We start from the raw sequence: 22,149 nt of genomic DNA, 5'->3' as shown, positions 1-22,149 counted from the left end.
GTTAAAAAAAGTGAAAATAAATATTTTCCCTACGTCAACAACTGATGATAAAATTCCCAGTCATATTTCCCTGTGTTCATAATGGTTGAATTACAGTGGATTATAACAGATAACTAAAATTAAAACCATACTCTAAAAATGTGTTCAAGATTAAAACCTCTTCTGAGAGATATTATTATTAACAACAACAAAAAAATCATTTCTTTGAAAATTTAATTTAGGAAGAAATTATTAAAATTAATTCAGATTCTATAAAATTCTGTGCAACCACATTTATCCAGCCTTTCCTATCCCCCTTTCCAATATATCATTTATTCTCTCTTTTAGTTTGTTCAGGAAACCTCAGGTTCTTCTCAGTATGGAATTTAATGAAGTTGGGAGGATGTCAGTTGACACGGAGGGATCTCTCTCTCTCTCGTATTAAACATTTCTAGATCCTTCCCAATACAAAGAAGAGATAGTGAGATAATTCTGAAAATGTTCTCACATCTAATCTGCCAGGCTCTAATTAATCAAACCAAGCAAAGCTTATTATTCTGAAATTAAAATATTAAAATAGTTTCTTTATACATATTTATTCAGGAAAGACTCAAATTTATTAAACATAGTGCCCTACCTGCCTTAATATTTTGAGCTAAAACTATAAAGCTGGATATTCTAATTTTATTGATTCATACTACTACTTTTCTAGCAAGTTTAAATTCAAAAGTAGAGTCTTCTGTACTTTACATGACTGCATAAACAGAATAAAAAATATATAATTGATACATAAGTTTTAGACAGGCCCCTTTCTGTAAGTATGTCAGTAAATATGAAGTATATTTTACTACATGCATATAAGGTTAATTCTAGAACAAGGACAAGAGATAATTGGCAAGAATTGGAGTAAGGAAAATATTAACCTGAAAAAAAACAACTCCCTTTCATCTGACCCTCATTACCCATCCAGGAGCCATCTGTTTTTTTAGATTCTTTCACTGTTAATCCTCAAATGGTCGGTTTATAACCTCTATTTCTTCTACATGCAATCTCCACTTTGATATGACCCTATTCTTATCATTGTACTGAAATTGTCTTCTCTCACCTCAATAGGAATTTCCTAAGAGCTAAATTCTTCATTGTCCTTAATTTTTGCTTTTAACCTGAAATTGCTGACTATTCATTTACATGGTTTCTATTCTTTGTATTACCTTGGTGTCCATAACTACACACCTTTCCAATATCTCTCAGTTTTTATCAGTACAACTTTTCTTTTACCCATGATGATGGCTCCACTTCCTACCCTGTTATTGGAAGCAAATTCAGTTCTTAAATCCATTTTCTTCTCCATACACATTCCTCCCTTTCAGAGAGCACATCTATTCTCAAAGACATTTATTTTTCAATGCTTTCTGTGAATATCCTTTGTAAATTGTAAAGTATTATCAGAAGCCAAATGATAGGCAGTGGTGGCAGAATCATGGTTTCTCTCAAAGGACTTCTACTATTACTCCTGTTAATTCTTAATGCTCTATCACCCTGTCTGACTTCTAATCAGACCTCTACACCATATCCTAACTTCTTATAGGCCCCTTTCTCTTGCATATTCCACCATTGTCTCACATTCAACTGGGCTCCCTTCAAAAGAAGTCTTCTCTCCCAGAGCCTCAATTTGTTGCCATAACACTCTTATTCTCAGTTAATAACATGTACATACACCTTCAGTTCGTTTTCAATCTTCTCTATCATGCAACAAATATTTATTGAGCAGTCGTTATTCGCCAGGTACTATTCCAGAAGTTAGGCATATTGTGAAGAAAACAGATTAAGTCCCTGCCCTACGGGTTTGCACGCAAGAGGAGTTGGGAGAGGACTGAATTTCAATCCACTTAAAAGAACTTAATAACTCCTGAAATATAAAAGAGTCAAAAAACAGAAATCAATAATTGGAAATTCTATTTTAATTCTCAAAACCTGCAATTAATATATGCTCTAATAAAGATTTTATATTTTATTTATACCAAAAGACAGGCCCCTTTTATTTCCAAATAAGCAAAAGAAGCTATTCTGTAAAATCTAAGGAATAAGTATTATAATCTCTATTTTATACATGACTTTCCCAAGAAGATACAACTAATGAATTGCATACCCAAACTAGAACACACTGAATTTCAAGTCTAGCAGTCTTTTTGCTACATTAAGTAATAGCTATTTATGACTATGGATTTAGTTTCCCATCAAAGAGGCCCTGTAACGTAGTATAATGTAAACACACAGCATTTGGTTCAGAGAGATATGGATGCAAACTAGCTGCTAAACTGTCAACTACTCTTCTTTGACTATAGTACTGTCCCTAAGAAGAGATGAAAGTTATGGCTGCTGCAGCAGGTACCAGAAAGCTAAAGGAAACAAGGATAAAAACCAAGGTCTTATTCCAAATGAGTGCTTTACTTCATTGCTACAAGGTCCTTGACTAGGTGTATCTACCTTGGTCTACCCACATATGTCATGTATTAGGAATCTAGGCAAGCTGAGCCAGTGTCTATACTGAAACTAGCAGGGAGGTACCCCAGATTACATGAGGCAGCATGAGAAAATAATGGCCTTCAACTTGGTAGAAAGTTTAGCAAAGTTAAATTCAGTGAAATATCTGAAGCTATCTAAAACACAAATAGTTAAAATAGAGTTGCTATTTTACTTAATACTGATGAGTAAATGCTATTTATCCTTATTCTACATGACACAGTGTTAAGAGTAGTTTCTTAATTCCAAAAGCAAGTAATCAGTTAAAATAATTTTATTTGTGATTTTCTAAGCACTAAATTTTTAAAAAACAAAAGAATACACAAATTAAAGAAATTAGAGTTGCTTATTCTTAGGAAAGAAGAGGAATACAGTAATTTCTGGGTTTAGTATAGGGTTTTAAGGGCTTTAATAAAGAAGTTATGAGCCATTGATCTCCAAACAATTAAGGAAAAAAAAAGAAAATGCCCAAACACTTTAGGCTGAAGTCAAAAGTCAAGTATAAAGTAAAAATATAAGTATAAATATTGGTATTCATATATCATAATGGTAGTCCAAACTGTAACTAAAAGAGAATATACAGTCACCTTTTCTGTGGGTCTTTAAATTCTCATTCAGTAGAACGATAACCATAAGATGGTGACAGACAGACATATTCCTGCTTAGAGGAACAAGGAACATAAGACCAGATCAGTAATTCTTAAACTTTTTGCTCACAGGACCCTTTTACAACTTTAAAAATTACTGAAGATTCCTAAGAGCTTTTGTTTATGTGGGTTACATATACTGATACTTACCATATTAAAAATTAAAACAGAAATTTTAAAAATGTTTATTCATTAAAAAAAAAAACCATTACATATTAAACACTTGCAAAATTTTAAAATGAAAAATACCTATATTTAAAACAAATTAAGTGAGAAGAATGGCATTGTTCTACATGTTTACAAATTTCTTCTAATGTCTGGCTAATAGAAGACAGATGGATTCTCAAAGCATTCAATCTGTTGTGATATGTTGTTTTGTTCACATATATGAAGAAAATTGTCTTTTTTATTAGAAAATCCAGCCTTTATATGATAATAAAATACCCTTTTCAGATAATTGTGAATATTCATATTTGATATTATACCAAAAATTCAACAAGTGGTCATTTCTTAAACATTAGTTGCAACATAGAATCTGAAATTATATCAATGAACTTTTTGTATTCTACTACATTAAAATCCATTGGTCTACCTTCTAATTTGAATAAATCTTTTACCCAGGCATAATTTTTAAAAATGAAATTCTGATCTTCTGAAAAATACTGATTCACTGAGTAACACAGATCTAGATGTTGTCACATTTCATTATACAGTATTAAAAAAAAAAATCACATTAGGTTATATCACCACCAATCTTATCAGAAAAGTCTGTAAGTATTAGGAAGCTGTCAAGCTGAAGGCAGTGAATATGAGTTTTCCAAAATCCTAATATTCACTTGAAAGCTCAAATTTTATCATTAGCAACAAATACCGTCAATTTTTCCTTGATTCATATGCTCACTTAATTCATTTTCAAGAAAATGTTTGCCAAGTATCCCAGTCTGAATAACCATTTTTTTTGTTGTGGTTAGTTTAAAATGGTGTTTCAGGAAAAGTAAGTGGTTCAATTCACAACTCAAACAATAGTACAAGTGCTCCTCTTCAAAGCTATCACCATACCACACCAATGGCAGAAGTGCTTCATGTATTCTTTCCATTTGTCACATACAATATTAAAAAGATGTGTACCCAAGGATGGAGATTAATTAAAACTAATAATTTTTACTGCTTTGTCAAGAATATTTTTAAGTGAAATTGGCTTTCTTTTTTTTTTAAACTGCAAGTGCCTGGCAGTGACAAATACAATGATTATTAGTGAAGTTTGGTGCCACCACCTTGATTCATATAAAGGCATCAGTAGTTGTATCCTCAGTTTTTTCACTATCACTGCAAATGTCAACACAGTGAAAAAGGCAAATAACATCTTAGTGTTAGTATAAACATAGTTCAAGCTCATGTACCCCGTGAAAGAATCTCAGGATCCAGGAGTCCTCAGAACATACTTAAAGAATCACTGGACTAGGTAACCTTCTTATATGGTGTTTTCCAATTTTATAAAGTTTATTTATAAAACTAAACTATAAATGGTTAAAAAATATTTTGCTACTTGGTTTCTTTTATGTTAAAATATACATACTACCTTAGTAACATTAATATACAAATACATTTTACCCGGTATTGCAAGCAATTTTTAATTAATCATATAACAAAACCTGATACTAAATATTATTGGAGTGTTCAATATTAGGAAGCAAAAGCAACAGTTTTTTAATGTTACTGAAAATGTTCAACTTAAATTAAGAAAGCCTTCATTGATTTAAGCAATCAATAGTTAATCTACTGAGAACATTTGTAAGTGTCCAGCATTGCATTTATGATATTTACAATCTAGTAATGAGTTTAATAATGATAGGACAGTTTAAAATCTAAGTTGTAGAAATGTCAGGAAGAATACTGTAGGTCACAGTACTTGAGAATGAATTCATAAAAAAGGCAGAAACCAAGTTAGGATTTAAAGGACAGGGAATTAGAAAAGAGAGAAGACATCTGAGAATCAAGGAGCAACAAGAATAAAGCTAAGGGAGTGGCATTTCTAAATGTGGGGAAAGCAACAGGGAAGTTAATCAACCAGTTTGACTGATAAGATCATGTTAGAGAGTAAGGAGAGATTCCCCTAACTGGGTAGAATGAGAGCCGTGTAAAGAGAGCTTTGAAAGCCAAACAGAATAATGCATACAATAGGGTATTGTTATAGGTTTCTCATGAAAGAAAGAACACTAAAAAGGCTATACTTCAGCAAGATTAATCTGGACATGAGATTAGAACAGCAAAAGATTTGCAAAAAGCACATTTAGGAGTCAGATATTTTCCATTTGGGAGCAGGGGTTGATAAGAGTGAAATACGCTTGGGAATGGAAAGAAGTAAAACCAAGAGATAAGACTTAGTGAACTCTGTTAGTAACAGGTTAGATAAAGGAGAAGATTAAGACAGGGATGATCTGAAGATATTTAGGGTTACAGAGGTGAGAAGTAGTAACGTTATTGAGTATATATTGTATGCTAGGCAGCATAATAGACACACTAATTAATGTAATTGTCCCACAAACTCTATGAGATAGATACCTAGTTTATAGATAAGGAAACCAGATTGACTAAGTAACTTGCCTTGCTAATAAGTGGCTTAAGTAGCCGTGACACATAAATTTATCTGACTGTAGAGATAAGAAGCTATACAGCTCAGTGGTTAAAAGCCTAAAGCTGTCAGTCATCTCCCCTGGGCAATTAGCTTTGCCACTTACAGGCTGCAGAGTTCTGACAAGTTGCTTACCCTTTCTGTGTCTCAGTTTTCTCTAAAATGAAGGTAACGAACCACCTCACAGAACTGTAATGAGGATTAAATTAGACAATGCATGTAGCGCACTGCTAATAGTGCTTAGAAAATAATAAGCTCTCAATCTGTTTGCCATTATCACATCAGCACAATATGCTAGTGTCATTAACATTGGGTGACCCAGTTTTGGAAAGAAAAACATAAAATTTCAAACAAGATGAGTAGGAGGTAGCTTTTACGTAGGTATTTTTAGAGAAATGAAAATAAAAGAAATACAAAAAAGAGAGGTTACAGAAATACCTATTTTTAAGTCAAGAAATACTTATTTTATTTTTAAAAGGTTACAGAAATACCTACTTGATAAAGTCATGGGTCTGGATGACCTAAATTATTTATGGAATTCTTCTCATTCACAAATCCTGATCATAAAAATATTTACTTGCGGAATGATTTTATAAAACTTCTGTTTACTTTTTGTAAGATACTATGCTAGATGGTAAAAGTACAAAGAAGGTACCTTTAAAAAGTTGTAATTTAGGTAGGCAGGGAGAAGATACACAAAATTATAAAATATAATGAAATAGTGTACACCATACAAGTAATATCAACAAACAAAAAAAAGCCATAGAAGTTAAAAAAAAGATTGAGGTTTCTACCGGTTGTAACAGGCTAAGGAGACAGATAAAGCCTTGACAGGACCTTGAAGGAAGGGTATGATTTAGATGAGACAGAAAGCTGAGAGGAGTGGGGAAGGGGGACACTCCTGGTAGAGAGAGCAGCAGGGACATGGCAAACATAGCACACACGGCATGTTTCAGGAACACCAAAAAGAGCAGCTTAATTTGAACAACAATTGTATAAGAAATATAAAAAAGGTTGACAGTTCAGTTTTTTGTCAAGTTCTAAAGAGCTCTGAATAGTGATTTAAAAATTATATTTCACTGTGTAAGCAAAGAAGTGTTTCTTTCTTTCTCTTCTAGCATCAGACTTTCATAGCTGCATAATCTACTTCTAAAAATTAAATCTGTTTAGAACTACTTTTCTATCCTTTACTTCTTTCCTTTTATAAGCTAGCAATTATCAAATTTAACTCCCATGTAATTAGGTAAGAATCTTCATATAACTATATTTACTGTCACTAATGTTTTCTTGTTGAAGAAGTTTTTTAAAAGTTTCTTAGTATTTTCAGTTTAAGTAAATGTTTTGCTTTTAGAAAAGTCTTTTCAGGTAACTGAACCCCATTAAGAGAAACTCAAACCTGATCATGACTAGATAAGGCAAAAACATTTGTTTTTCAATTTAAACTAGCTAATCAGAGTTTAGAACTTCGCTGTAGGCTCCACTCCCTGAAACTTCTTGTTAGCTAACAAGTACTTTTCTAGAATCAAAATGTTGTAAATTAAATACTATACTATTATCTAAAATTCATACTATGAAACTTACTCAGGATCAAAATACGTTTACCACAACAAGAATACGTGAACCAATCTCATTATTAAAACTTTTGGTTTAATTTAGGCATAATTAAAAAATCATACTTAATAATTTAGGCATATTCAGTTTTGGTAAGTTTAATTCACCACAATACCATGTAACATGCACATATCTAAGTATATTTTCAAAGATCAGGGTTTTTTTCCCTTTTCACTAATTTGTTATACTGTTTGACAGCAATACTTACCTTAGTATCTTATTCATTCCATGTCTGGCAGCGTAGTGTAACGGAGTGTTGTGCTGGTAGGGCTCCCCATAAGATGTATTTGGATCAAGGGATTCTTTTAGCTGAGGGTTGTTTTCATATATTTGGCAGGCCAGGTTTTCATCACCATTGATGAGAGCTTTACGGAATTTGGTGGTTGTATTTCCCATGTTTTGTTTTGTTTTTTTCTGATAGACAGTGGCACTTTTTTCCTTCCCCCTTCAGCCACTTCTTGAATGCTACTGCAACATGTTTCACATTCTAATGGAGGAAAAATTATCAAATTAGATTGTAAAGCAATAATTATGAAGCCATAACCTAAAGAAACAATGTCTAGGAACACTAATAACATGTAGGAAGCATATTTAAGGGGATCAACCATATAACATTTTACCAAATTTATCTTAATAGCCAAAACATCTCAAATTTTTAACATTGCCCATTAACTTCTTGTTAAACTGTAACATCTCCCTGCACAGAGACTGTTAAGAAATCACAGGCTGCACTTTGCACTATAAAAGTTATTTACATATATGGGCTTTTCAATTTTCCTCTTCACACGGACAGGAAATTAGCTTCACTGAATTTTACGGTTGAATACACTTAAATCTCTGTATAAATTATGTATAAATCTGACTCAGCCAGTTTGGGGTAGTGATAAATGTAGGAAATTTTGCTCAAATAAAAACAGCAGAATAGGTGTTAAATTATAGTAAAGAAAAAGTGAAACTGCTCAGTACGTACAAGGACACCAGAGCAAGATTTTTCAAATGTAAATATATAGGACTACACAACTCACTGATTAATCAGATAGTCACAGCAAACTGATAAAACTGATTATAACTGATTATACACCGAACAACGGAAATAGTGATTATTCTACCTTAAGACCATTAAATTTATTTCCTTCTACTAAAGAGCATTCAAAACAAGGCTGAAAACATCATTTATGCATATTATGTTTGGAAAGAGGTTATGATAATTATCATATGGGCATTTACTACTGAAGCAATGTGAGGTGGGTGGCAGAGGAAGGACACGGAAACAATCACTGGACCTGGAGTTTGAAATGTCATATTTGCCTACACTAGCTGTGTAATTTTGAGCAAGTTATTTATCCTTCAAAAGCCTCAGGTTCCATGGCACCAGCTTAGTGGCCTAGTGGTTAAGTTCAGCACCCGCTGCTTCAGTGGCCTGGGTTTGGTTCCCAGGTGCGGACCTAGACCACTCGTAGGCAGTCATGCTGTGGCGGCAACCCACATACGAAACAGAGGAAAACTGGCACAGATGTTAGCTCAGGGCCAATCTTCCTCAAGCAAAAAGAGGAAGATTGGCAACAGATGTTAGGTCAGGGCCAATCTTCCTCAGGAAAAAAAAAGCCTCAGGTTCCTATCTGTAAAGGAAAATGACCATTTCTTAGGGATGGCTGTGAGGATTATCAGTGCTACTTTATTCAACGTACCTACCACATTCTTTGGCTAATGTGCTCAATAAATGCTAGTTTCATTCCATCCTAATGTTTCTGAATCTATTCTTGAACTATGATCAAAATTAGTGACAAGGCAAACAGCATATGCAAAGGTAGGTATGAAGTAAAAGGCCTATTCAAGGAATGGTGAGCACAGATGGAGTTCAGGGTCTCTACTGTTGGACTAACAGGACATAAAACTGAAAATAGGTTGGGGCCAGACTAAGAAACTTATACTTTAACATGGAAAGAATGGATAATTAAAGGCTCTTATGCAGGGCAGTGTCATAACTACTTTATGCTTTAGGAAATTAACTGTTGTGACAGTGTGGAAGACAGACTAGAGGGAGGAAAACTTGGAAGCAGAATACAAGAGTCTATCATGTTATCCAATTAACTCATTGGCAGGCTGGACATTAAAATATAGCTTTAAAAAAACAGTTGAAAATAATATGTACTTGTTCAACACAAGTTTTGTACAGGGTAGTAACAGTCTCAACAGATTACAAATTAAAGGACTGAAAAACAAAAGAGTTAAGCTTCCTGTAAAACAGAGGCTCTCAACCTTGGCCATACATTTAATAACGGGGAGAACTTCAGAGTCCCACTGGCTGAGCTACATCTCAGACCAATTAAATCAGTCTCCAGGGGGTGGCACCCAGGCATTTGTATTTAAGCTCCTTAGGTGATTTCAATGGGTGCACATCACTGCATAAAAAGCTCCTAGATCCCTCCAGCTAAATGGTTATAACTGAGCTTGGAGATAAAGGTGAGCAGGCAGGGTAAGACACCTGCTAAGCCTCTTTTAGAGTAGAGAGGCACATTTTCTGGACCACATCAATAGTTAATGAGGTCACCATTTGGGTCCTTTAAAGGTTCTTTGTTATTGACTTTTTATTTTAAATATACAAATACATATGCATACTAGTAATTTTTGAAAACATGAATAAAGAAAAAGGACAAAAAACCCATAGTTTATTTACTGGAAGATAACTACTATTAGCGTTTTGAAAAATAACCACCCTGTTTATAATATATGTAAATATATTTGTATACCTATATACACTACAAATATTTATATACACAAATTAGATCATTCCTCATAATTTTTACATTTTTATTTAGCTTTCCAGAGGGTTGCTGAACCTTTAGGCTAAAGTACTACTCCTTTATCATCCCATCTTGAATGACACGAGTAAATCCCTCCCTCACACACCCTTTACTTATCACAATATACTATTGCCATTGGGAGATTTTTCAGGGACAGACTGGATGTTATTTTATTTATTTCTTTTGTTTTTCACAGAATCTAAGAGCCATGTGTTTATTCTCAGTGAAATAATTTGTGTTTTGTTGTACTGCTTTAAGCATTTTAAGAGTTTATTATCCCTAATGAGAACTCCACTAAGTTTATTGTATATTTTTATCTATAACCAAATATAAAGGATATCATGGGGGTTCGAAAGAGTCTTTCCTAAGGATTTGGAAACTTTCAGTTGTTTTGGTCTTATCTTTCTACTCTGATAGCATGTAGCTCAAACCATAAACATTTTCAGAGTTTTAGGTTAGATTAACACATAACACATTTTCTTTGATTTACATTACTTTAGTGAAATGTTCTATAAGAAAAACAACTTCTATCCAACATGTAAAAAAAGAAATATTTAAGAAAGCAATGATATCTTGGGGTACTTATTTAAAATAACAAGATACTTTAAAAAATCAATAATACTCTAAATGTGCATTAAATATCACTGTCACTCATGTTGAAAAGCATAACGGCATCTAGAAACCTCTTTGTAGTCCTCTTTTATTTTCAAGTCTGTTTCATTTTTAAAATTTAAGCTCAATAAGCCTGAGAGTCAGCAGGAAATGCATCACTTAAAACAGTCATAGCTCCACTCCCCCTCAGATTTAGTCTCACAAGACTTGCCTAGAAATTTGCCAGATGTGTCCTTTTGCTTCTTCATAGCCACAGCTAGTATAACCTGAAGTGATTGTTCCCTCCTTGTTTGAATCAAACCCTTAAGTAATATTTCTCCAACTCCAAGATAAATCTATGCATAGCGCTTCATGAGGCAGCAGATGGATTATCAGAGAAGTGAAAATAATTCCTTATTTTAGGCTTCTAAGTTTTATAGGAAAATCTAGGCAAATCCTCATCATCTTTCACTAGGAAAGCACAGCATTTGATACGTATTTAATGAAAAAAATAAGAAAAATGTAGCCTGTCAATGGACTCCAGAAAGCCTTCCCTAATTTCTAATTAACTTTTAATTGTGAAGGGCTCTATAACTCTAGGTTTAAATCTTTGTCTCTCAACTTTCCCATTCATAGGTTAATAATCTGCAACAAAAACTCAAGTGCACTTAAACTAACAAACTACTCTCAGAAATCTTTTACAGAAGATGAAGTTCTTCAGAAATAAATAACCAACCCCTAATTTATGTTTTCACAAAATTATTTTTAAAGTCATGATTATGGATTGAAGTTGTTGACCTAAACAAAATAATTGGCTCCCATTCTTCAATTAACTAGAAGAAAATTCAATATTACACACACACACTCAATCCATCCTTCTGCAGCTGTCTGCACTATTGATAAAAATAACAATCTTAAACCCATAAGTAAACTTTTCTTTAGCCAGAAAAGAAACAAGTAGAAAGTTCATTCAAACAGTAGGTCCCAACCCCGCCCAGCTCCAGGTTGAAATCAGAGAGATGTCTCTCTAGGATGAAGATTCCAAAAGCTCAAAGTCCACAGAAATGCTCTAATTGTTACTGTAATAATACTTAGAGAAAAGGAAAAGATGGTTTAAAAAGAGACTCTAAGAGAACTTTCAAGAGATAAAGTAAAAAAAGAAAGAAAGATAGAAGGAAAAAAATCCAGGAAAAGTCAACATACTACAGCGGACAAAAACCATGTGGGCAAATAATATATGAAGCTATCGACTCTGTTCATTCTCTCATTCAACAAGCATTTATTAACCTGTAATAATTTTCATTTGTCACTATGCACCAGAATCACCTGGGGAGGTGATTTCAACTCATCTAGGGAGAACAAGGCCAGAGTAAGAATTTTAAAAGCTTCCCAGTAGATTATAATACACAAGTGAGTTGAGGATCACGGACTAATTCTTAAACTATGCAAAGCCAAAGGTGTTGCCAAGAAGGGTGATGGCAAGGAGAAGTGTAGTAGGAGTTGAAAAGACCTGTGCTCAGATTCTGTTTCTGTTTTACCAAGTAACTTAACCTCTTTGAGTTTTGTCCACATCTGTAAACCAACAGTATTAATACCTTCCTTCAGCCAACAAATATAAATAAACAAATGAAAATGACTGTACCTATATGAAGTTTATACTCTAGTGGAAGTAAAGAGAGAAACATTGTAAGGCATTGATTTTATCCCGTGTGCAATACGGAGCCATTACAAGTTTTTGAGCTAGATCTTTCTCAGGCTTTAGCATTTTTAGAAAAATGCATTTAAGGTTTATCCTTGTTAATGCATGAATCAATAGTTCAATCCTTCTTATTGCTGAGTACTACTCCATTGTATCCATCCATTGTATGGATGACCACTGTTTGACTCACCAGTCACATATTAAAGGACATGTTGGTTGTTTCTAGTATTTGGCAATTGTTAATAAGGCCACTAAAACATTTACATACAGATTTCGTGTGAATATGTTTTAATTTCTCTTGGGTAAACATCCAGGAGCAGAATTGCTGGGACATGTGGTAAGTTATATGTTTAACTTTATAAGAAACCACTGAACTGCTTTCCAGAGTAGATGCACCAGTTCATTCCTTTCAGCCACATATGAGAGTTACAGTTGCTCTGAATCTTGGTCAGCATTTAGAACTGTCAGGGTTTTTTTCCTTTTTTGGTAGCAATTCTAATAAATCTGTAGTGGTACCTCACAATAGTTTTAATTTCCATTTCCCTAATGACAAACAATGTTGAGCATGTTTTCATAAGTGTATTTGCCATGAATATATCTTAATTTGTAAAGCGTCCGTTTAGATCTTTTGCCAATTTTAAAGATGGGTTACTATTGAATTTGAGCTCATCACATAACAATGTTTTGGTCAACAACGAACCACATATATGGCAGAGGTCCCATAAGATTAGTTCCATACAGCCTATATGTGTAGTAGGCTATACCATCTAGGTTTGTGTAAGTGCACTCTATGATGCTTGCACGATGACAAAATCGCCTAATGATACATTTCTCAGAATGTATTCCTGTTAAGTGATACATGACTGTATTCTGTAAAAAAGTCCTTCACTGGAAATACGATTTGCAAATATTTCTTCTAGTCTGTAGCTTCTCTTTTCATTCTCTTAATAGTGTTGTTCACAGACCAAAAGTTTTAAATTTTGATAAAGTCAAATTTATCATTTTTTTTCCCATTTATAGATTGTGCTTTTGGAGTCATATGTCAAACTCTTTGCCTAACCTAGGTCATAGAAATTTTCTCCTATATTTTCTTCTAGAAGTTTTTTAGTTTTAGGTTTTCTATTGAAGCCTGTGATCCATTTTGAGTTAATTTCTATATAAGGTTTGACGTATAAATTGAGGTCCATTATGTTTTATGGATGAACATCCAATAGTTTCACCACCACTTGTTCAAGAGTGTCCTTTCTCCATTAAATTGCCTTTGTACCTTTGTCAAAAACCAATGGACTATATTTGTGTGCATCCAATTCTGGACTCTATTCTGTTCCATTTTTCTGTGTCTATTCTTTCAGCAATACTATATTGTCTTGATTACTGGTAGAACTGACATCTTAACAATATTGAGTCTCCCAATCCATGAATATGGTATTTCTCTCCATTTATTTACATCTACTTTGACTGATTTTTTTCATCAACGTTTTATAGGTCACATCATACAAATGGTACACATATTTTGTTAGATTTATACCTAAGTATTTATTCTTTGAGGGTGCTGCTATAAATGGTACTATAAAAAAATTTCAATTCCTGTTGTTCATTACTAATACATAGAAAAACAACTGAAATTGTATATTGACCTTGTATACTATAAATTTGCTAAATTCACTTATTCTAGGAGGTTTTTTTGGCAGATTTTTTTGGATTGTCTAAAGTAGACTCATGTCTTCTACAAATAGAAGTAGTTTTATTTCTTCCTTTTAAACCTGCATTCCTTTTATTTCTTTTCTTGTCTTATTGTACTTGTTAGCTAGACAGACTTTTAAATTAGTGGGCAAAAGTTTGAGGAAAAATGGGATATTTGTATAGACCCAAAGTATCTCCCCCAAGATATTTAATAATTACAAAGTGAAAAATGGCAATTTTACAGTGGAGAAACAAGGGAAATACCACCTTAACCAAGCGATCAAGGTTAACACCAACAGTAAAATATTGACCTTATTTCCTCAATTTGATGCACTAAAAAAGGGTACATCACTTCTGTAGTATTCTCAAGAAATATGCATAACATCAATCTAAACATGAGAAAATAGACAAATTGAGGGACACTCTACAAAATGACTGGCCAGTACTTTTCAGAAGTGTCAAGGCCTTGAAAGACACAAAGAGACTACCTAACTGTTCACAGATTAGAGGAGACTAAGGAGATGTGACAATAAATGCCATGTGGGATCCTAGTTTGGATTTTGGAACAGAAAAAAAGTTATTAATGGAAAACTGCTGAAACCTAAATAGAGCATATAGTTTAGTTAGTAATATTGTACCAAACTCAATTTCTTAGTTTTGATATACAAGATGTTCACATTAGGGCAAGCTGGGTAAAGGGTAGGCAGGAACTCTTTGCACTATTTTTGCAACTTTTCTGTAAGTCTAAAATTACTTCAAAATAAAAAGGTTAAAAAAGAAAAAAAAAGATTCTCCTACCTCCTGTGTTGAGAACAAACTATGGGAAGGCACAGATGGAAAGAGGGAGACCAATCTGGAGGCTACCAGGGTAATCTGGGCAACAGGTGACAGTTTCTTGGACCAGCACTCTAGAAATTAAGGTGATGAAAAGTGTTTGGATTGTTGATATATTTTGAACAGTATTTCCTGAAAGAAACCCTTAAAGAGTGTAGAAATATAGCAGTCTGGTTTGTTAATTATTCAATAGAATAAAATAACAAATGGTATAAAATAAGAACGACATTCTAAATTCACAAATCCTTGAAGGCCAGTTTCTAACTGGAGTATAAGTAGGAAGGACACTCCAAGAAAAATTAATGCTATTTACTATTAACTTTGGTACCAAACTGCTAACCCCTATGCATCTCTTACCCCAGAGTATTAAAGCTGTGCCATGTGTAAATCACAAGGTCTACAGGCCCCTCTAGCCTAGAGTTCTCTGACAGCGAGAAAAGACAGAGGAAGAAGGGGGAAAAATGGTTAGACCAGCTGCCTGAACCTAAGCCCTATCTGCATTCCTGCCACCAAAAGGTACAAACCCTAGTACTTAGGTCCAGCCATGTCCCTAAAGCTTCCATGACATTAAAACACCTCATTTGGAGGGGAGTAAGGAAAAAGGCATACCTTGCCCTCACCTAGAGCCTAGGGTGTATAGTCAGCTTCAGTGATATAGGGTTCAGGATTTGATCATGTAAGTATGTAGGTAAAGGGGTAGTGGTAATCTTTAGGATTTACCTTCTATGAAATCCTCAATGGCTTCCTACAGATGGCAGGATATAGTCAAACTCTTAGGAAGTGCATAACTAAGGCTGTACCAAAATGTTTTTAAAAACAATGAGTTTGCCTGAAGCTGGGGACTTGCATAGGAGAATAAGCAGAGGTAAGGCTGGATAGCTAGGTAGGGCTGACCCTTAGAATCTCATCCTAAGAGTATGGCTTCAGTCTTAACTTTCTCAACTTAATTTCAGGTCATCGTGGTTCTTAATGATATTTCCCACTTCTGAAATGATGAGAATTATTATTATTATATGATATTAACATGATTATTATTTTGACTTTAATCTTGGCCACTGTAATTTAGTGTTATGTATATATCCTGTTCTCTCTGACAGACTGGTTAATGCAATGGAGTGTAGTGAGTTGAAAGAGCTTTTAAGCTAGACAGACCTAGGATCTTGGCAAGTCTATTAATGACAACCTTGGTTTTCTCACCAAGAAAATCACACTCATTTTAGAGGGCCATTGTAAAGATTAAATTTGATAATGTATATAAAGTTCCACAACTCATAACTGATAAAATATAACTTCTCTTCCACTTAAGACTATAAAGTTCATCAATATAAGAAATACCTTATACTTCTCTATATGAAAAATGTTTATAGTATTGATTTTTTACTAATTATAATTCATAAAATCATAGGAATAGAAAGGACTACATTTAAATCCTCCCAGCCTATACTCCCAGATTTAACCATAAAAGCTCTTGAACATTCATGGCTTGCTGGAAATAAATAACTGCCTTCTACACTAAATAACCTAAAAAGCCTACCCTGAATTGACCATAAAATGATGATGGAAATCTTGTATTAAACTTATTTGCTATTCTTTCATACCTCATATGGATGCTGGAATATCATGGGCATTAAACGAGATACAGGTGGCCCCAAAAAATAACGCTAAGAAAACATAAATTTTAAAAACTTTAAGTAACTTAATGTCAACTTTCCCCCACCTTTTCTTCTTTTAAGAACTGGGATGTCAAAGACTGGAGAACTGCTGTTTGTAAAAGTCCACACAGTTTTTAGGAACTAACAACAGCAACAAAAGCATTATTAGAAGGTACTACAGGGGCCGGTCCGGTGGCGCAGCAGTTAAGTTCGCACCTTCTGCTTCTTGGCGGCCCGGGTTTGCCACTTCGGATCCCGGGTGCGGACATGGCACCGCTTGACAAAAGCCATGCTGTGGTAGGCGTCCCACATATAGAGGAGAGGAAGATGGGTATGGATGTTAGCTCAGGGCCAGTCTTCCTCAAGGAAAAGAGGAGGATGGGCAGTAGTTAGCTCAGGGCTGATCTTCCTCAAAAAAAAAAAAAAAAAGTTAAAAAAAAAAAAGAAGGTACTACAGTAAGACGAAATTGCTGTAGTTCCTCAGGAAAATGACTTAAGATAAAAAGGCTGAATCTGATTGACCGGCAATAAAGAAAGCCTTTAGAAATATGATGTCAAACTGGCGAAAGTCTACTAAGGAATCTTACTGGAAGGTTACTCACTGCAGCAGCTGGACTCTGTGCACCCCTGACCCTCCGACATACACCCCTTGATCTTAATCCTATTACTATAACAAATTTTAAAAATTTAAGCTATATTATACTTTCTAATAAACAAAAACTTCTGAGTGTAAACATTAACAAAACTGGAGGTATAGTTTAAACATCATAAATATACTATTGAAATGTTAATTTACATTCACCAAAAATAAAAGCAATTTAGACTTACCTTCACAAGAAAACTGCAATGTTTTATAAGTATTGATTTTTAATGAGGTATAATGCATAAAATCATGGGAATAGAAAGGACTACATTTAAATCACCCCAGTCTATCTTTTCAAATTTAACACTAAAAGCTTTTGAACATTCATGGCTTGTTGTTAGCCAATACTTTTGCCTCCTCATTGGATTATGGAGAATCTTCTTTGTTGCTCTTGTCCAAGTCTAATGCTTCAGTAAGACTGAAATTTATATTACTGAATGCACACTCAGTTCACAGCACCTCTAAGCAATGTAGGGTTTACAGCAAATGCTGGCAAATTTTCTGTAAAGGGCTAGATGTTAAACATTTTAGGCTTGGTTAGTCATATGATCTCTGCCACCGTAGCTTGAAAGCCAGAGGCAATATATAATAGAATGGATGTGGATTGTGTTCCAATAAAACTTCATTTACAAAAATAGGCAGGGAGATTTGGTCCATGGGCTATAGTTTGCCAACCCCTAACTTGATGGAAGGAGTATAACATAGTAGAACAATTTGGGTTGGAATCCCCCATCTACTACTTCCTTGTTCTAGCACAAATCATTTAAATTCCATACCTCAATTTCCTCGTGTCAAATGGGTATAAGGATTGTCCTACCTGCAGGATTGCCATGATTATCTAGGTAAAGTATATAATAACTATGTGCTGGTACTTAAATTTTATCTCTCTTCCCCATCAGGATCTGCAAGCCATTGGTAAAGAGTCATTTGCCGCCTTCAAAGAACTCCATATTCATTCTTTTTAAAAGACAGTGAAACCTTAAGAAAAATGTCATCAACTCTACATTCTGTATCAGGAATGATATATAGCTCATAGTCTAGACTTTATCACTTATTAGGTGTCTGACCTTTGGCAAGTTAAAAAATTATATTTTTTTCACCTATCTTCTGAAGCAAGGTTAATTCCATTTTCACTATTTTTCTAGATCACTGCCAATATTAACAAAGGTCTCTCCTATGTAACTGCACTTACAAATACTAAGTGAAAGGGATGCATAATTGAGTACAAAGCCAGGAGCAGGAGACAGAATCTTACATTGGGAATAAATGCAAAACACACAGAGACACACACATTCACGTAACTTTGGCAGGGAGCAAGAAGTCTTACTCTAAAATGTTGCTAAAAATGAAGCACGGTTTAAGAGATTTAGGGTTCAGCTTGCCTAACTGCATATTAAGCCTAAGTCAAATGTGGCTTTATTCTTAGTGGCTCCCTGGAAGAAGTTCGTGAATACCACAGTCTACAGGAAAACTCACGAGTATTAGAGTACTGTGAAAATGATCTGAGTTGAGAAAAATCTTTTCACAAAGAAAGCAACTTCCCTGTAATAGCATTCCAGAATTAAAATTCACTTTGCTGTTATTACAGTGTCTTAATATGGTAGCATTCAAAATAAAATGGATACACAAACACATACGTATTATGATAGTACTAAAGTATTCTAAGTGGCAGTTTGGCTGCTGAAGCTTCTCAGCAACCAAGAAAAAGATAATCCAATATAATCTGGCTGCTCTTGGCTATCTTTTATATCTATATAGCTTTCACAGTGTGGAAAAGGATGCTGCAGTTAGAAAAGGAAGGAATGAAAAAAGCTGCAAAGGGCAGCAGCTGATTGTTTTCTTGCCAAACTGGCAAATGAACACTGAAAATAGCTAACATGAGGCTCAGAAGTAGAAAACTGTCCAAACTTGGGATAGAACTACTGTAGATGAAACATTATTCCTATTTTATTTCCAATTAAAACATAATCATCTATAATGATCACAGAACTCAGAATTAACCACACAAGTAAATTTTTCAGATAGCTGAAATTCTTCTTAGGCAATATGCAGGTTTCATACATTTGACTTTCCAACTACTCAAAATGTTATGTGTTATACTTTAATTGCCCCTTCACAAGTACTTTTCAAATTTTGAATTCAGAATTTCATACAGTGTTGAAAAATTAATATTTCAGGCTCTAATGCTATGCTGCTGTCAGTGAATAGCTTAATTTCAGCAACTTTGGCATCTCTGACTATTCAGCAGTATTTGCTTTCATAATTTTTGAATACTGCATTGTCCTTATTTCATACACATAAGTGAAAATGTTAAATTGGTAATGTTTTATCTTGGTATTATGAAACCAAAGCCTCAAAGCTGAAGCAATTGAGAAAAAAACAAAATTATTTATACCCCAAAATGCAAACCTTTAGCCTCAAAGTAAGGCTTCCTAAACTTAACTGTACACTCAATTTTTAAAAAGATAAAAATTATATACTATTTATGGAAGTTTAGAAATTTATAACCAAATATTGTTTTTAAAAGTAATGATTAATTTTTACTATTTGTAAGCTGTATGAAATGCTTGAAATTTTTTAAAAGTGAATTGTAATTAGAAATTTTGTGTTTACACTTCAGAGAATAGAACTGCTACCTAACAAATCTCTAACAATTATGTACATTCAAATTTAATAAAAGTTTACAAAATAATATTAAAAGAAAATAATTCGCTTTCTCAAACTAACCTCAAAGAACAAATATAAAATTGCCATAATGAAAATGTTTTTAGATTATCTTCATTGGAAAAGGCTCTTCTCTATCACCCACTGTTTCAAAGTCAGTGAGTCTTCCTGGCTTTGCTGTATCCTTCATTGTGAGGTACTCATTTAAAATTATTATTGTCTTGGGGGAAAAATTTAGAAGTATTATAATGTGTCAAGGTATAATACTATTTAGCTTCTAGAGGCTCTTATTGTTTCTTATCCATTGTCCTGTTGAACCTAAAGGAATTTATCAAGTTTAACGAAGTTTATTCAATACTACAATTTCAGCCCTGTTTGTCTGAAGATGTTCTACCCTATTGTGCAGAAAAGAGTTAACATTGCAGGCCTGAGATGACTTTCCTTAGAAAGGCCTACTTGCAAGATTGGCCCTTGCCTGGTGTCTGAAAACCTGGATTTAAGGAGAGTTCGTACCATTCCCTAACTGACAGGAGTGGCTCAATGTACCCACACAACGTAATATGTGCTAAACACTTGCTTTTCCTCTGGGAGTCTGGAATTTTGGCACATGCTAGGCAGAGCGTGCCAACTTTCAGTAAAAATTTTGGGTACTGAGTCTCTAGTGAGCTTCATTTGTAGAAAATATTTCACATGTATTGTCACAATTTGATGCTGGTAGAATTAGGCACATCCTGTCTGACTCTATGAGGAGAGGATTCTTAGAAACTTGCGTCTGGCTCCCTTTGAACTTTGCCCCATCCACCTTTTCCGTTTGCTGATCTTCTTCATATCCTTTTGCTGTAATAAATTTTGGCTGTGAGTACAAGTACATGTTGCATCTTGTAAATCCTCCAAGTGAATCACTGAAATTAGGGGTGATTTTGAGGACCACCCCCCACAACATAGTGGTGTCAGAAGTGTGATTTGATAGACTATCCAGACTCACTAAAATATGGTGAAAGCATTGTTTGGGAAATGAAAGAATGAGGAAGTGGGGAATGAAGAAATTTTGGTGCCTGGGTAGCTATGGAGTTATCCATAATATGAAACAGCAGGTGAGCTGCTTTCTTTTATGAGGGATAAAAGTTGCCTAGGGAGTTTGAAAATGATAGACCCATTCCCAGGAGAACTGGCTTGCTGATCCTTTGGCTGCTTTCGGTTGTACTGGTTAAAGGTGGGTGGGGGTAAGTATATCCAAGTGATATCTTTGGTTTTTGTTCTTTCCTACAGGTGGGAGGATAGAGGGCTCAAACATTCCCAAAGGTGAGCTTTGGGTGGGCCAAAATGTTAAAAAGTTTACTTTGTCCTCTTTTACAAGTGAGAAGGAAAACAGGTGAAATCAGCTCCCAGGACTGGAGCAAAGCTTTAGATAAACACAAAGGGGGAGAAAAAGAAGAGGAGGATAACTTCCAACAGTTTCTTTAACCTAGTTGCTGATGCAGCAACCCTAACTTTCTTGCACTACAGCCAGGATATACCCGCAGCCCAACACACACACACACACACACACACACACACAGCTATAATGTTAACCATGTAAATAGTAAATTCACTTCTAGAAATATTTAAGTAAATTTGCAATGAGAAAAAAAGGCAAATTTTCAAAAAATGTTTTTGCATTTTGTGGCTACTACACCTGGATGTATGAAAAATAAAACTAATGTAAAATGTTATATGCTTGTAATTTTATAATTGCTAGAGGGATTATCCTGATCAGGAAAAGCTGAAAAGAAAAAATGGTAATGGGACAAAACTCCCTTGCTTTTTGCTGTTGGTGAGCAGATTGGAATTTAAAGTCTTTGAATATTAGAAACAGAGCAAGTTTCTATTACTGATGAGTTTTGCCTATTGGAGCCTCTGCAACAAAAGAAACAACATAAAAAAAGAGGCAATCTCTAGATGCAGGTACACTTTTGGAGTTTTAAAAGCAGTTTTTAGTTGCTAATGAGCTCTTATGAAATCAAATATCTGATTCTTAGAGGCTGATGATTTTCACTGTGCATATTTTTGAGAGGGTCCATTTGGACTCTTAAGACTGACAAGATAAAAGGGCTAAGAAAACCCTGCTTGTCACTTGGACTTGGAACACAGCTGTCTGGCCTTGTAGAGTCTTGGCTTTGCAAAAGACTAGCTACTAGCTTTTTTGCA

The 22,149-nt window shown here is 34.3% G+C and overlaps 1 protein-coding gene across 2 annotated transcripts in view; it reads right to left on the bottom strand.

Moving 5' to 3' along the window:
• ANKIB1 (ankyrin repeat and IBR domain containing 1) overlaps positions 1 to 22,149 on the bottom strand; it is a 135,498-nt gene that overhangs the window by 81,257 nt on the left and 32,092 nt on the right. For both annotated transcript variants that reach the window (XM_046669378.1, XM_046669377.1), the window contains exon 2: positions 7,601 to 7,879. In XM_046669378.1, coding sequence (XP_046525334.1) covers positions 7,601 to 7,788 — 188 coding nt within the window. In that variant the 5' untranslated portion in view covers positions 7,789 to 7,879. The remainder of the gene's footprint in view (positions 1 to 7,600; positions 7,880 to 22,149) is intronic.

This window comes from Equus quagga, chromosome 8 (genome assembly GCF_021613505.1).
Source record: "Equus quagga isolate Etosha38 chromosome 8, UCLA_HA_Equagga_1.0, whole genome shotgun sequence".
In the NCBI taxonomy this organism is placed as follows: Eukaryota; Metazoa; Chordata; class Mammalia; order Perissodactyla; family Equidae; genus Equus; species Equus quagga.
Note: the sequence above shows the minus strand (reverse complement) of the source record. Positions and strands in the feature narration are given on the sequence as shown.